This window comes from Pagrus pagrus (assembly GCF_965226575.1).
Source record: "Pagrus pagrus genome assembly, chromosome: 9".
In the NCBI taxonomy this organism is placed as follows: Eukaryota; Metazoa; Chordata; class Actinopteri; order Spariformes; family Sparidae; genus Pagrus; species Pagrus pagrus.
In genome coordinates, this window is record NC_140193.1 from 16,509,160 (window position 1) to 16,526,215 (window position 17,056).

At 43.2% G+C, this 17,056-nt stretch overlaps 1 protein-coding gene across 1 annotated transcript in view; it reads right to left on the reverse strand.

Annotated features, from left to right (window-relative positions):
• The window catches only part of lrp2a (low density lipoprotein receptor-related protein 2a), a 49,446-nt gene that overhangs the window by 1,142 nt on the left and 31,248 nt on the right, over positions 1 to 17,056 (reverse strand). Inside the window, 33 exon segments of the mRNA XM_084362669.1 lie at positions 48 to 119; positions 203 to 322; positions 1,028 to 1,138; positions 1,331 to 1,451; positions 1,550 to 1,667; positions 2,115 to 2,182; positions 2,326 to 2,416; positions 2,591 to 2,710; positions 3,436 to 3,615; positions 3,705 to 3,928; positions 4,029 to 4,157; positions 4,246 to 4,411; positions 4,508 to 4,651; positions 4,761 to 4,892; positions 4,981 to 5,112; positions 5,520 to 5,648; positions 5,786 to 5,908; positions 6,031 to 6,168; positions 6,263 to 6,379; positions 6,712 to 6,828; positions 7,504 to 7,623; positions 10,149 to 10,277; positions 10,404 to 10,649; positions 10,823 to 11,019; positions 11,857 to 12,034; positions 12,218 to 12,441; positions 12,529 to 12,699; positions 13,008 to 13,674; positions 13,834 to 14,129; positions 14,218 to 14,419; positions 15,039 to 15,170; positions 15,751 to 15,870; positions 16,645 to 16,675. Coding sequence (XP_084218795.1) covers positions 48 to 119; positions 203 to 322; positions 1,028 to 1,138; positions 1,331 to 1,451; positions 1,550 to 1,667; positions 2,115 to 2,182; positions 2,326 to 2,416; positions 2,591 to 2,710; positions 3,436 to 3,615; positions 3,705 to 3,928; positions 4,029 to 4,157; positions 4,246 to 4,411; positions 4,508 to 4,651; positions 4,761 to 4,892; positions 4,981 to 5,112; positions 5,520 to 5,648; positions 5,786 to 5,908; positions 6,031 to 6,168; positions 6,263 to 6,379; positions 6,712 to 6,828; positions 7,504 to 7,623; positions 10,149 to 10,277; positions 10,404 to 10,649; positions 10,823 to 11,019; positions 11,857 to 12,034; positions 12,218 to 12,441; positions 12,529 to 12,699; positions 13,008 to 13,674; positions 13,834 to 14,129; positions 14,218 to 14,419; positions 15,039 to 15,170; positions 15,751 to 15,870; positions 16,645 to 16,675 — 5,265 coding nt within the window.

Below are 17,056 nucleotides of genomic sequence, written 5' to 3' on the forward strand. Positions count from 1 at the left end.
TAACAGCTGCGCTTTCAGTTTTTTGTCTTAAAAACGTCCAAATTTACCTCTGAATATGAAGGGTTTTCAAATGTGGTGCCTGGCTTTAATTTCCGCTTGAATAGGGTCCACTTTGACTCCTGGAAACGAACACAAACAGTGAGGCGGCATCACACTGATCATACATGGTTTTCTATGGACGTACTGTACACAGGACACTCACCTGCACAGGTTTGGTGCTGACAGGACCAGATGTGTTCACGATGCCCATGCTCTGATCTCCGTGATACGCTGGGTTCACAAAGTTGTTCCCCATCTGTTCACCACTCACATTAACAGTCACCTGTTAGAGGAGAGGGCTGTCATGTCAGTGTCATCAGCCATGACTGCTAAACTAACTTTTTTTAATTTTTTTTGCCTTTTTTCGATAAGACAGCTAAAGATGCGACCAGAATGGCTGAAATCAGTATCAGAAATAATTTACTGATTCCTGTTTTTGTTGTTTAAAAAGGTTTCTATTCCACTGTAAGGTGATTTGAGAGGATGTTGATTGTGGCGCTGTTACTGTGTACAGATCAGTGTTTCTATTATATTGTCCAGCTCATTCATATCAATGCAGGCAGACTAAATAACAAAAAAACTCTCCTTATAAAAAAACATTATAGCCTTCATGAAAGTAGAAATTATCACAGGACTATTGTATAAGACTGCGGTAGTTTTAGCCATGTGCACCTAATAAACCGGTGATTGTGTGTTTGTGATTAAAGAGAAATTAAGTACATTGAAAAAGTAAGTGCCTTTTGTTGTATATTGTCCTTTTATATCATGGTTTTAGAAAGCGGTCATAATGTCAAACTCAATAAATGACATTCTGTTGTAGATGCTGAGATGATGAAACAGTGAGTGTAAAGTTCGTGGTTTGTTTTTCTTTGAAACACAAGTGTCAACAGCTGTAAGTCTTAGTTTACATGTTGATGTGAGATGGACTATTTAAATGGTATGACATGAAAATAAAAATCTTTCACTCATTTGTGAACAGTATGAGTACCTGTGTTGCATGAATGACAGCAGGATCACCGGACAAAGCAGGAGCAGTGGCGTATAACGGGTTCTCAAATGTGATTGGCTGCCTCCCAGCTTGCATGGTCAAATTATCATCCTGTGGGTATATCATGGATAATTTTATATTATTAAAGATACAGCATCAAGTTTTTCTCAACTGCTGCTGATACAAGCAGTTCTAGATGAATGCTGAAATGAAAGTTGTTAATAAATACCACATAGAGTGTCTTGTTTGTCAGTCAAAAATATGTTGATAGCATAGAAAATATTAACCGCCTGCAGGACTCACCATCTGCATGGCTGTGTCAATGAATGACACTCCGACGTGTGATGGTCCGAGGTCGACATTATCACCTGAGCGAAACGTCACCCCGTTCCCCGTGTCACCAGACTTCACCAGGCTGCTGAGGCTGGACAAACACAAAACGCTCCAGTCTGAACTTTGATCTAAATTGTGCGTCAAGCTTCAGTATATTTGTCATTGATAAGCCGTGATGAGCCAAGATACCTGGGTAGTTTGGGCATGGAGGGGATGAAAGATCCTGTTCGTTTGTAGTTGAGGAAAACTCCGACAGCCAACGCTCCGGTGATCAGGATGATAATGACCGCCAGGAGAACAGCCACAGCTAAAGAAAAGTAGAAAGTATTCAGTTGTGTGTGTATTGGACTCTTGCAGTAAGATGCTGATCGTAAATAACATGTAATAACATTCTGCTGACTAGTCCATTACTGCTCATGTCCTTTGGAAGAGCCACTATTTTGCTGAACCATTAGAGAAGTTAAAAAGTCATCGATTCAAGCATTACTTGGCTATTTATTAAGGACATTTCTGCCAGCCTACATCATCAGCATCTGCTGAGCCAGACTGTTTTATAAGTTGTTTTGTTGAGTAGATAAGCAAGAAGAATGACTTCATCAAGTTTGACCTTGATCTGCTCCTACAGATTATGACTGTTACTATACGGCAGCTCCCACGTGTCAGTCTGGGCATTTGTGAAGGACTACCAGGAACTGACTAAACTGTGAATGAGAATAAATACATAAAATGTGAGATAATGGGTGAATTACAGTACCTGTTCCTGCTGGAGCGCCTCTTGACTTCCCCATCTCACAGTAGCTGCCCACATAACCGTACGGACATCTGCAGGAAGTCATGATAAACATCAGTTTCTTACACCAGAAAACAACATCTTGAAAAAGCTGGAAAATGTCAGGCATTACTGGATATGACTGATGGAGAGTCAATCAATCACTGGTGTGAATGGCTCCTACAACTGAACTCACTTGCACTTGGGCAGACCACCTTCATCAGTGTAGCAGGTTCCACCATTCATGCATCTACATGCAAGGGGCATTGCAACAGGTGCCTCAATGGCTGCAGGAGCAAAAGCCAGGCATACACAGAGTCAACAACAATGATATGACACCACAAAATAACACAGGAGCAGCCAGGCACATGTGAAGAAGGGATTAATGGATGCACAATGAGATGCATAACGACAGTCAACACTAAAGTGCAGGCAGCAGATGAACTCAAGCTGCAGTTTACCTGCGTCACATTCATTGGAGTCAAACTCGACTGGAGAGGAGCCCTGCGGGCAGGTGCAGGTGTAGCCGCTGGGCCGGAGGAGACAGAGGTGGCTGCACACGTTCTTACAGGGGTTGGGTACTGAAGAGGAAAGAGCAAACGGACTATTAGATAATGTTCAACGCAAAAGACAGTCACACCTAATCTGTGTACTTTATTTTTAAGAAATACAAAACATGATAAGCTCTTTCTCCACACTGAACTGCAGTGAAGATGTTTCATATCGTATCTGCATTTGATGACTGATTATTCATGCGCTGTATCTGAGCCGTATGAGCCATGCACCAGCAAAAGACAAATTTCCTTCTTTGCCTACTAGAGGTCGACCGATAGTGGATTTTTATTTTTAAAGGCCGATATAATAACGATGGTTATATATATATATCTATAAATATATATATATATATATATATATATAAATATATATATATATATATATATATATATATATATATATATATATATATACGCACACACATATATACATATATATATATATACATACATATATATATATATATATATATACATATATATATATTAAAATTAAATGGCTACATGTATATGAATGGACAATAAAGTTTTTGACTCTTGAACGTGTGACTGGATGGGAGGGACAGTCAGACTTAACTTATTTTTCCTAAATCTACCACTAAGTTGTCAAATTTCCATTCATAAGATTTACTTTTTACACACTGAGAACCTACTGGCATCAGTTAATGTTATACCTTAAACAATATCATTAGATAGCAGAACAGTTTCTCTAATTCTTAGCAATCATTACATGAATCTCTGTGTATTCTGACCTGACTGGTTGTGTCGATGCTCCTGGTAAATGCGGACTTGAGTCAGCCATGGGTTGATGGTTAGAACTTTGACTTTATGTCCTCTCCCAAACTTGTTTGTCTTCCACACTTCACCTCTATCTTTTGTTGTCCAGTACACATGTCCCTCAAACACATCCAGACTGTAGGGCTGTCCGATGTCTGAAACAGAGAACAGAGAAAACTTGATATATTAGCATTGCCCATTTTTATTTCCGCAGACTGGATGTACTACATCTCAGCGTTCTGACCTCCTGATATGACGATCTTCCTGTCTGTGCCATCGGGCTTCATGGACTCAATGATGTTTTCTTTGGAGTCACACCAGTAGATCCTATTTTCATTCACATAATCCACAGCCAGCCCAGTAGGCCAGCCCAAGTCCTCCTCCCTCACAAGCACCTCTCTGTGCTGACCGTCCATCCACGCTGACTCTATTCTGGGTTTCCTGCCCCAGTCTGTCCAATACATCATCCTGCAGACACAGATACAATCACAGAGACAAAATGTTATTCTTAATGAAGCAACGGAGAATGACCACTACATATATTTTTACATTTACTACAGCCTCATACCCTAGTGATGGATTGACAACGATAGCAGCAGGCTGGTCGAGGTCTGTGTGGACCAACCACTTCCTGTACCGTCCATCTAGTTTGGCCACTTCGATTCGATTTGTTCCTGAATCTGTCCAGTAAATGTGCCTGGAAAAGATGATGAATAAATACTAAGCGACTGAACAGGAACTAGAGAATCCTCTGCAATGTTAAAGTCTTAATCCTGGTGAATTACCCGCCAACCCAGTCCAAAGCGATGCCGTCAGGACTAGCTATGTATTTCAGGTTCAGATCAACCTCCTTCACTGGGTTGTTGCCATAATCGTTAAACGTGGTCATGTAGGCACGTTTGATCGAGCCAAACTCAGCTCCCCGGCCCAGAACTGTCCAGTACACAATACCTACAGCACATCAGGGGATAAAGGTTATCCAAACTTTTAGATCTTATTATTTTTACATTCACAGCAACATTAGAGGGGTTACAGAGGAGGTCTTACTGAGTCCTTCTCCCTCTGGATCCCAAAGGTAGTCCAAGGCTTGGATGTGCTCAGCGTTGTCCACGTAGTCTGAATACTGCTCAGAGGAGAGGTTGAAACGACGGATGCGGACATTGTCTGGCAGGAGCAGCACTGGTGGGTTCCCTGTACAGAAATGATGTTGTGGTCAATTCAGAGTTTGGTTTAACTCTTAACTAATAAAAGGGAACAATTGTAAAGAAGTTTCTCCTGCGTGTGAATGCTGAGCTCTTACCCTGGGCAGCACACTCTGTCCCATGCGGCTCACCGAAAGAGAGAAAGCCCTCAGCACAAAAACACTCGTAGCTGCCCTTTGTGTTCCTGCACTCTTGAGGACACGTGCCATACGCCTCACACTCGTTTACATCTTTTTCCAAAAGAAGAAAAAAAACGTTAATTGAAGGTCGAAAAATAATTCTTTGTCTGTGTTTTAATGTATCTGGTGTGTGTTTTACCTTCACAGTTGTGTCTTTCTGTCGCTTTGGGCTTGTAGCCGGGCCTGCACGAGCAGATTAGGCCTCCCTCCGTCAGGTCGGTACAGTTGTGTTCACAGATGTTGTCACTGCATGTGTGCCCACTGCCATGGTCTGACAGGAGAAAATACAAAAGCACACTGAATGTCAGACCAGACACTCATGGGGTTAACTGTGTTTTTCTTAAAGTAGGTCTTGTTGTAGTTTTATCCTGTATTTATTCTTGAACACACTCAGGTGTAGCTGACTGAAATACCTTAGCAAAGGCACAAAAGATTGTTGAACCCACAATCCTGCATTTTAATGCTATCACCACCTGAAACAGTGTTGGAAGCCAGTTATGCTTTTATTTATCAAAAGTTTAGTACATCTGCTCATACATTGTGCTGTAATCCCTACTTGTTTCTGGGACTTCAACATAATCGAAGAAAATCACAGTGTTTTATTTTTTTGAAAATGATGCTTCACAATAAAAACTTTTGAAACATCATAACTAATGTGCTCTTTGTTCATGAACTCACGGCAGCCGAGCTCATCCGACTGGTCTCCACAGTCGTCATAATCATCACAGGCGTATTGAAGAGGGATGCACTGTCCATTACTGCATTTGTACTCATCGTCTGTACAGGGTCCATGGGTTGGGTTTTGACCTTGACAGAGAGAAAAGCATTTACTTCAGAGATGCTCTAGATGCTCATAGTTATGCTCAACAAAGAAAAAAACAACATGACATAAGAATGAGTAGGTAAATAAGATCATCAGCTACAGTGCAAACTATTACGCTTACAGTTTTCCTGTCTCTCATCAGAGCCGTCACCGCAGTCATCAACAGAGTTACACAACTCGTGGCTGTAGATGCAGCGGTTGTTGTCACAGCGGAACCGGAACGGAGCCTCACACTGGATGTCCACTGTGGATGAAAAGAAAGAAGAAAACCTCACAAATCTACTCACAAAAAGTCAGATGATGATATGGGTTGAGAACTTGGTAGGAATCTAACAAGTTTGGTTTTGCGTGTGCAGGACTTCTTACGGCAGAGGTGAAGCTCCTCGTCTGAATTATCTCCGCAGTCATTGTCTCCGTCACATTTCCAGTGAGGCTGGACGCATACGTGGTTCTTGCACTCAAACAGAAAGGGGGGGCAGTATGTGCCGTTGGGGAAACGAGTCGCTGGAAGTCAAAACCATTCTGTCACAATCAAGCGTGCAACCAAACTTACAATTAATTATCAGAGGGAAAAAAATACTTAATGCAGGACACTTACGACAAGACGTTTCATCTGTGTAGTCCAGACAGTCGGGGTTGCCGTCGCATTTAAAGCGTTCAGCGATACAGTGTCCACTGCCGCACTGGAAGTAACCGGGATGACAAGTCCGCAACTCTGAAACAACAACCAAAAACCAATGAAAGACTCACAGCAACCCAAACCCCCAAATTTATTTATTTATTCCTACATGAGAAATACTCTTTTATTTCACGAGTCTCATCTAGAAAAACTCGAACATATTTGATTGCAAGAGACTTGAACTTCTAAATCATTTATCTGTCGTGCATTCAACAGGCACTGTAAGGAAGGAGCAGAGTGAATAAACTATTTTTGAATAGATGACTATTGGTGGTCCTGTCTGTCCATGCTCAAGTTTTATTGCTTCTTTGTTTAGTGCAGCCCTCCGTCACTCTCAAACAGGCGGCCAACAAAGAGCCTCCACTTACCACAGTCCCTTTCATCCGAGTTGTCCTCACAGTCGTTGTCATGGTCACAGACCCAACGGTCGGGAATGCAGCGCAGATTATCACAACGATACTCGCTCTCTGTGCACGCGCGTGGAGCTGAGGGGAAACATGAAAACACAGTGGAATCAACCAAATGCGGACGTTTTTTGTGTTTTTAAAGGGTTTTTTAAACTGTTATTTTCCTCCATATTATGACATAAACCACCCTCACTATCACTAGCAGTATGTGTAGCCATTACTCTGCGGTGAGCTCATGAGTTCACCAGAGACAACCTCTCCTGGCATCAGCAGCGCAGCAACAAGAGGAGCGGTACCACCTTGATTTAACCCCCGTCACCGTTCCTGTGTTGAGAAGCTGCATTATCACTATTAACTGGCATGTTCTCAGACATGTTTAAACTCTCCGGGGCAAAGGGTGACAGACTCCTTCACTCCCTCTTCCTGACACACTGAGGACAGCCTGTTTCTCTAGCAGCTGATAAGACTACCTCTCTCAGCACTCCACTGTCGGCAGAAGTGTTGAGCCTCTTACAAAACCTCCCTGCTGTCTGATAAAGTGATAGCAGGGCTATTCTTCCCCATCAGCACTCCTTTTTCATTTGAAGCTACGTTACAATCCCACAGTAAACCTACTTAAAGACACTTAGATGATATCAGGACAATGTAGACAGCTTTTCGCTGCTCACACTCTCATCTGTGCTCAAACCAAAGACATCAAACGATGAATGATGTAATGATGTCACTTTGTCAGTGACGGCGAACAGCACTCACTGCAGCTGCGTTCGTCAGAGTTGTCCCCACAGTCGTCATCCCCGTCACACCTCCATCTCAGCGGGATGCAGCGGTGGTTGTCACAGCGGAAGTCTCCGTCAGGATCACAGGTCAGTTCATCTGGAGAAAAGAGCACACACATGAAACTGGTTTTAAAAACACCAAACTTAAACAGGTAGTGAAAAGGTTTTTTGTTTTAACTTATTGTTATACAGTAAATGTTCACAGAGCAATGAAATGGATATAGAATAATGACACCACTGGTATTCAGATTGGTTCGCTCTAAACTTTGCTTCACACTAAAGTCTCCTGGGAAAAAGGAGGCTGACTGGTGATCCAGTCAGACTGGCAGTCTGGCACCATTTCTATCTGCTTTCACGTCCCCATTATAGACTAAATGAATGGATAAAGTCACGTTTTGTCCTGTGTTGTTGGTAGTTGTTACTCTGAGATCGAAATAAATCCGTTTGTCTTTGCACCAGTGGTGTCCACAATAACACCACTTGGTTCCCTGGACTTACTGCATGTGAAACTGAGCGCTTGGCCAGCATGCAAAAGATGTTTAGTGCCAGTTTTTAACAGGTAGAATAGGGCATGATGTCACTTGAGAAAACACAATTAGGAGAGTAATAAAAACCTAGTTTAAATCTGTTAGATGAACTAGCTCAGTCTCAAGACCACCATCAACTCTAGCCTCCAGAATGAACGTTAAATTGAATCAACACCTCTCATGGGCAGTATTTAACTAGATAGCTGTATTACTGTACCACTGTATTAACTAGATGTACCTAATTAAGTGGTAACTGAGTGTATATTGTGCTTTACAATCAGTTTCACAGATCTAACAGCTCTCCTTCTTTAACTTGTCACTAAAATGACACCCACACGCCTGTGTATTAAACTGTGAGAAGCACGGTGAAGACTGGAAAACTCTCACTTTTTAAACAGTTTTCTACATCCAGCAGTCAGAGATGAGAAATGTTGATGACGTAATAGTTGAATCTATTAATGGGAGCAACAAAGGTACAATATTATAAAATCTTTAGTGTTTAAAGTACAACTCAGGGTTCCAGAAAAGTTGGACCGTTGTGTTTTAAAACGTTAATTAAAAACAGAATGCATTCATTTGCAAACCTATTGTGTTATTGATAAAGGTTTTACGCAGTGTTCCCGAGCCCATGTAGTAATATCCTGACAATATACAATCATGTGTTTCATAAAGTGAACCTCGCTCTATCCTTGCTTGTGAACGACTGAGCCTTTCGAGGATGCCTGTTTAATCCCCGATCATATGGAAGACTTAAAATTGCAAAATCAAAAATAAAGAAATAAGTTAATTATGACATTACATGCACAAAAAATAGTATCAAAAATAAAAGTAGGCAGTCATGAATTTGTCAAATGCGACATAATTTGATATTTCTGTTTTTTCCATTTCATTTATTCATTTATTAATTCTTAAATGTATTTACTTCTGTGTTCTTACCCTTTATTGAGCCATTTATTTATTTATTTATTCATTATTTATTTTTGATTTTGGCAGTTGTCATAATGATACTATCACCTGTTATCAATGAACCTGTTCACCTGTGGAATCTTCCAAACAGGTGTTTTTTGAACAATCCACAACTTTCCTAGTCTTTTGTTGGCCCTGTCCCAACTTGTTTGAATCGTGTTGCTGGCATCGAATTCAGAATAAGCACAGATTAACAGAGCACAATTACAAAAAAAATCAATGAAGCTGATGAGGTAAATCATTCAATTGTTTTCAATCGTGTGTAAGTCAAAAAAAGAGTGTCCTGACTTCTTTGGAACTGGGGCTGCAATGATGAAACTGTCAGTTTGGAGTGAAATGCACCTCTGTTTCTTTAATTAAATTGCAACAGTCATAGAGGGAGGAGAGCAGCATGTTCGGGACAGATGGGTGACCTCTATCTATGCCGGTATGAGTCTGTTGAGGATAAGACTGAAGGAGATGAGAAGCACAGACGGGAGAGGAGTGGAGGAGAGCTAGTCTGAGCCGTCTCTACCACACAGTGCTGGGGGTCAAAGATAGCGCGGTGTTAGCTAGTCCTGCCCTCCTAGCCCTCCACCTGGCCCATCTGCTACATTCTTACAGGAAGATTAGCACGGATCTCCCGTCCTGCGCGGGCATGGCACTAATGGAGCGAGGGCCTCCGATAAGAGACGGGAGGGCCGTGGCGGGTGTGTTTGGATCGTAGCAAAGTACAAAGAGACTTGTGTGAACCCTGCCCCCACGCAAGGACAGAGCAACAACACACACACACACACATATATATGTAGATCCATACCACCGGACAGCTCATAAATCTGCGGTGCTCTCAGGGAAAGGCAAATGGTGGGGGAGGGTGAGTGGTGAGACCCTCTCCATCAGCACCTCCCACTACTTCACTGTGTAATGTTCCACAGGAGGCTGAGGTGTTGGCTAATTGCCCTTCACTCACGTCTTGAACACATAATCTTGCCTCTTTGCTGTGAACTTTTTAATCCTCTGAGATCTCTAGAATCATCTTCCTACTAGTGTATAATTCAATTATTTGATTAATTAGGTAAGCTTTAAAACACGATTTCTAATCACTGCCATGATGGGAACAGGACCTTAATCCTGGTCGTCGCAGACTCACCACAGCCCTGCTCATCACTGTTGTCCCTGCAGTCGTTGTGGCCGTTGCAAACTGACCACAGTGGCACACAACGGTAGTTGGTCTTGCAGTCAAACTCTGTGTGGTTGTCGCATCGATGTGCCGGTCCCACTGTGGACAAAACATCACGGTTGTCAAGCAAAGGAGGCAAAAACTGGCAAACATGTTAAGGTCTTGATGTAACGTGTGCCTTCATTTTGATCAAAGTATCTACCCTGATTTAAGTGTATTACTTACTGCATTCCTCCAAAGGCTCGTCAGAGTTGTCACCGCAATCATCATCAACATCACACTTCCAGCTCTGGGGGATGCAGCGTCCATTGCGGCACTTGAACTGTCCAGGGCGGCAGGTCCTGGCGGAGCAGTGGGTAGAGTCTTCATCAGACTGATCACCACAGTCGTCCTCACCGTCACACTGCCATGACTCAGGGATGCAGCGCTTATTTGCACACTGCCACTGGTGGCTTTCACACTGGTGTGTAGCTACAGGGAAGACAAGTCAACACGTTTTTTTTTAATTTGAGTCAAGAGACATGTTAAAAATTGAAAACAAACTGAAGTGAAAGCACTAAAAGTGAGCCTCAAAGAATACACTTCATTTTGTATGAACTGATAACAGCTATTAAAAAGACTCCACAAAAAAGGACACAACCCACCACACAGCACAGGGTCTTCATCTGAGCCATCATGGCAGTCCTGGTTGCTGTTGCACAGGAAGTGTGGACTGGTACAGTTTCCGTCGTTGCACTGAAACTGGCCGAGCCTGCAGTTACGAGCCGGGCAAGTGGAGGGCTCGTCTGAGCCGTCTCTGCAGTCCGCCTGACCGTCACATTTCCACCAGATTGGGATACATCTGTTTAAGGACAGGTAGGAACAAAAATGCTCATGTTTTTCTCTGGAGTTTCATATCAGGTGTCGCATATTACTGAACAGAGCATGTTAAGGCTTCCTTGACTCCCTTTAACCACTGAAAACTCATTACATCACCCACAAAACTGTGAAAACTAAGTGTGCATTACACTTAAATGTGACATGTGTAGCATTTAACATCAATAAATAATTACTGCACAAATTCTATATATATGTTTCATTGTGCACATTTTGTGTCAGCAGAGAAGGATTTTGTGAAAAGTCTGGTGGATTATATTATGACACAAACAGCAGGGGGTGCTGTTTTCCCACTGCAAAGAGAGCCAACAGAGAATTACTGTATATTTCAGTGTTTTGAAATTACAGATGATGAACTAAGTGGACTGTCCATGTAAATATTGCTTCCTCAACCTTTTTCCTCCTTAGTAAAGCAAAAGGGAATGAAAACAAACAAAACCTTGCCAGGGTGAAAGTAGCATAAGACTTTTTTGATAATCAATTAATCATTTTAATCATTTTTCAAGCAAAAATGTCAAACATTTGCTGTGTGAAGCTTTTAAATGTAAGGATTTGCTGCTTTCCTTTGTCTTTTTTGATAGTAAATGAAGAGTCTGGGATTTTTTTTTACATTTTGATCCTTAGTTGCAGCCCTATTTCTGTGATAGAAAGAAGACTATAAAACCCCTGGTGTAAGATAACAACTACCACTCATCCTACATTTTTTTATGGCAGTCCCACTAATTTATCACAGCCAGTTCAACAATGATATATTAAGGTTAAAACTAAAAAGAACACCAAGAAGAAATCTTGACAAACAAACCGTTCATTGTTGGCACATCTGTACTGGGTGCTGGTGCACATGGGAAGGCATCGGGTCGCACCTCCTATTTGAACAGTCAGGAAATGGTCGGGGCACTCACAGGTGTGTTCCCGCCCACCATGACGGATCAGGCACAGGTGAGAGCAGCCTCCATTGTTCACCGCACAAGGATTGGTTACTGTCAGAGGAAGAGCCACAAGTCTATCAAACAAGTCATCAGTTCACCGCAGCTGGGCAAATAAAGGCCAGGTATTGTTCAGCCTGTGGTCAGCACCTGACCTTAAACCTAAAGTCATGTTGAGATAAGAAACAACTACATTGTAAACAAAGGTTTTAAGAAAATCAGTAGATTTCAACTCACCAATAGGCTGCCTGTAGGGATGATATACATGGATGTCAAATGGTCTGTGTGTGGTGTTGACCAGCATCTGACGACCAGAGCCGTCGTATTTGTTCCCTTTCTCCACTGAGCGTGTGTTCCAGTCAGTCCAGTACACAGTGTCCTCGAACACAGTGATGGCAAACGGGTGAGGCAAATTCCCATCATACACTGTGTGTCTGTGTTGACCATCCAAGTCTGAGTATCTAACAAAAGAAATCAAAGAGTTAAAAGTCTTTCTGCTTCACTGTAGACAAGAGCAGTGGGATCACCTCCTGATGAATCAAACTTACTCGATGTAACTGAGATGAGCGTCAGACCAGTAGAGCTTGTCGTTAGTGTAGTCAATCGTGATGCCGTTGGGCCACTCGATCTTGGTGGTGATGATAGCAACTTTATTGGTTCCATCCATTCCAACACGACCTATGAAAGCTTTGTCTCCCCAGTCTGTCCAGTACACAAATCTATCAAGGAGCCAAGAAGATGACTTCAGAAAATGACTTTTGTTTCAGTATGATGAAGAGAAAGCCTGATGCTGTATTTAGATATTTGTTTACAATAACTTCAGTTAGAAAACCCCTGCATCCCGCATTAGCTTACATACAATTTAATTGTCTTTTTTGATGAAGCTATTTCAAAATGTATACATCTAATTTAATTTTTTGATAAGCCAATATTAGGCATTATAGAAACCCAGTTCATAAAATCGGCCCTGCTGATATAACGATCAGACTCTATCGTAAGACTTAATTCCTCCTTTCCTCCAACTCACCCATATTTGGGATGCAGCACAATGGCTCTTGGATTTTCAAAGCAATAGGTGTTATTTGCATCGACACAGTGTTCAGCCAGCTTCCTCACAAATCGACCGTCCAGCTCAGACACTTTGAGACAATCCAAGAAGCTGTCCACCCAGTACAGTTTCCTGGCTATCCAGTCAACTGCAAGGCCCTCACCGTGCAGGACTCCATTGACCACCACCTCTCTGTTGCTGCCATCAAAAGACATTCTCTCAATCACTCTGCGGCTTACGTCAATCCAGTAAAGACGCTTTTCTACGCGGTCGAAGTCCATGGCCACCACACTGGTCAGGCCCTGCAGGATCAGAGAGTAGGCCTGCCCGTCTGTCGACAGGTTCCTCAGGTAATAGCGGTTGCTGAAGATGAGGTAGGGTGAGATGTTGCTGTTCTGGCGGCAGCTGTGGCCGTCCGGCTCTCGAAGGAATCCCGGGGCGCACTTGCACACATAGGAGCCGACGATGTTCTCGCAGATCTGGCTGCACACGCTCGGCGTCTCGGCACACTCGTTGATGTCGTCGCACGTTTTGCTGTCAGACATGAGGCGGTAGCCGGGACGACAGGTGCAGATGAAGCTGGTAAGCGTGTCAGTGCAGTTGTGATCACAGTGATGGATGGATGGGTCTGTGCATTCATTGACACCTACAGTCAAAGAAGCAACAAAGTTATTAAATTCATCAGCCTCTTGAAAGGCGCTATATAAAAGTAATTGTTATTATCACTGTTCATGGAGAGAAAACACAGTATTATTTGTGTTCTTCATTCAACTATGTATTTATTCCCTTTTTGTATCATACTCACCGCATCCTTTCTCGTCGCTGTTGTCAGAGCAGTCATCGTTCCTGTCACACACCTGGCTCAGGGGGATACAGTGTCCATTGTCACATCTGAACTCTCCGGGGGGGCAGGTGGGTGCTGGCGTGTGGCACATGTGCTCTAGCTCATCAGACTCATCCCCGCAGTCATTGTCTCCATCGCAGACAAAGTCGTGGGACACGCAGCGGCCATTCTGGCAGGTGAACTGGTGTTGCTGGCACGCCTGGTAGGTGCAGCCCTGCTCGTCACTGCTGTCCCCACAGTCGTTTCGTCGATCACACCTGATTTTAGAAGACAGAGATGAACTCACATTGCCAGAGAGACTGACTGCAGATGAAAATGTATGATATTTAAGTTAAAAGTTCTAACCTGTAGGCGCTGCGTATGCAGAGGCCATTGCTACATGAGAACTCATTAACGCCACAGGATCTACGTGTGCAGTTTTGATGTTCATCTAATGCGTCTGCACAGTCTGCATCTCCATCACACACCCAATCACGTGGGATGCATTTCCGCTGAGGTGGTTGGTTGTTCTCACAGGTGAACTCTGCACTTGAACATGTGCGATTGGCTGGAAGAAAAAAATAATGCAGGGGGATTTACAAGAAGTGAAATAATGATGGTGATGACCCAACATCAACCTGCATTTTTAGCAATCCAAATATCCCAGACTGTATTTCAAAAACACGCAGCCGTGACTTAAAATTCTTTATCCACCTAATGCGACTGTTTTTGAAGTGAGTCTCCTACAGAGGCTCAGGCAGTGCCGAAGTCTTTAGCTTCAGGCATCTTATTGTTGGAGCACACATTGGTGAGACATAAGAGTCCTGATCCACCCTGAGCCAGGAAGCCAGAGAAAGGAGACATGCACAAAGTAACGAGTGAGGCAGGAGAAATCAGGAATGTCAGCTCCTTGGAATGGAGACCTTCTACATGAGACTAAGATGCCGGGCACTGACTGCCAGTGTCTCCCACACAACACTCCCCCAGTGGTGTGTATCCTAATCCATCAGCGCCCTGAATAACGAGAGGATGAGGGAAGCAGGAGGGGGCATGGTGGGGAAGTGATGGGGAACAAGAGGATGCGCTGCAAGGGGAAGAGATGAAGAAGTGGGAGGACACAGACAAGGATGAAGAGGAGGACAAAGAGAAAGAAGATGAGGAAAGAGAGAAAGTATAAGGATACTTACCACAATTATGCCTCTGGTCTTCATCACTCATGTCGCCACAGTCATTGTCCCCATCACAGATCCAGGACGAGGCAATGCACCTGCCATCATCACATCGAAACTGATCTGTGTTGCAGGTCCTGACCAGTGTGGCTGCAGAGATAAATCATGTAACATTAAACTGTAGATACTGGGAGTTAATATCTTCTGTCAAATAATTTATATTCAATATTAATTATTTTCCCTTTATTGAAACAACTTTTTTTTACTTTTTATGAAAGAGAAAATTATCTCAGGTACTTCCCCCGCTGCTTTGCAACTAATAGGCAAGGCACAATACAACACTGGCAACGCTTTCAAAATAGTCATGGCAACTCCACATTCCCATGCATGGTGAGCTATCTAAACAAAAGCCAAAGTGAGGCTCTGTAACCGCTGGTGGACAAAGGGAGGGGGAGGTGCTGTTTGTCAGAGGACACTGAGGGGCGTCACCACCGAGGAATGCAGCACACAATAGGAGGCCTGACTGACCACATCGTCAACAAAGCAATACACCACTGACTCGCACTCTCTGCTACATCACTCACCGCACTCTCTCACAGCAGCAGCACACAGATGCAGAGTGGCGGACTGACACAAACACACAATAACCGAGCAGCTGATAATGGGGCGAGGGCACACACACAAAGCCAACAGGCCCGGTTTGGGGGTGAGAGAGTTGAGCGACACTCACTGCAGGAGAGGGGTTCATCAGAGCCGTCGGCGCAGTCAGCCCCTCCGTCGCAGTACCAGTGGGCGGGGATGCAGCGGCCGCTGGAGCAACGGAACTCAGTCTGGGAACATGTGGATGCAGCTACGAAGAAGAAAGGCATGAAATTGCTTGAAGGACATGGTGGTGGGAATCTTATCATGCTGATGAGGGGGTGGAATATACTCTGATCTGTTTCTGACTCTTTCGTATGCACTTTCTCATAACTTTGGGTAGGTTTAAATTCTTCTCTATCTCTCTTATGTGGATTAAATCCATATTTAATTAATTAGTTAATAAGGGATGCTATATGCTATATCCTTGAACCTATACGACACTGTCCAAAATCACTCCCTATGTGATACCAAGTGCACTTTATCTGTGATATTCAAAAACCACCAAATTGCATCTGTGATGGATTTGAAAATAATAAGTCAGGCAACACAAACAAACAATGAATGATCCCCATTTTGAGCGGTCTCAACCGTACAACAAAATGGTGATCATTTATTTCTGAAACATTAAATTTACTTCTCAATGTAGAGTAAACTTTTAATGTCATGGTTATTTATGTGTTTTCTGGGTTTTTGTGGTGTCCTTTGTCTTGTACCCGGTGTTCTGTTTCCCTCCTGTGTTCCTGTGCTCCTCCCCAGTCTGCTTTCCCTCCACACCTGCACTGCATCACCTTCGTTAGCCAGCCTATCAGCTACTTCCCTGCTCTCTTGTTTCCCCTACTCATTACCCTCATGTATGTTTCTCTGCCTCACTCCAAATACACATCATCTCCTCCTTGATTAAGTTTGTATTTTGGTCCAGTCTTAAGTTTATCCCGTTCCCATGATTTTTTTTTAATAAACTTTCTGCAACTGATCTGCTGACCTGCCATTTCTTGCATTCGGTCCACCTTCTTCTGCTCTCAGTATGACAATTTAGTGTTTTTTATGTGGTGAATACTGAATGACTAAAGGACAGAGTGATTTTGGACACAGCCTGTATGACGAGACATTTTCTTTCTGTTTTGTAGCCAAGATTTCACTTGTCATAACAGAAAAACTGCAGCTGTGACTAGTAAGATATATAATAGCTCCATCTCATTTAGACATCCCAGTAAGCCCTTGAAGTGGTAGACCTAACGAAAATCCAGCCATAATTAGTATTGCTGATGTCAGGGCCGGCTCTTGGCATAGGCCATATAGACGGTCGCCTAGAGCTCCACATGCTGGAGGGGGTCCGCTGATAAGACAGGTTATAGGTTTTCAATTTTTGCATTTCAAGGTCCAAGCCCTCAGGT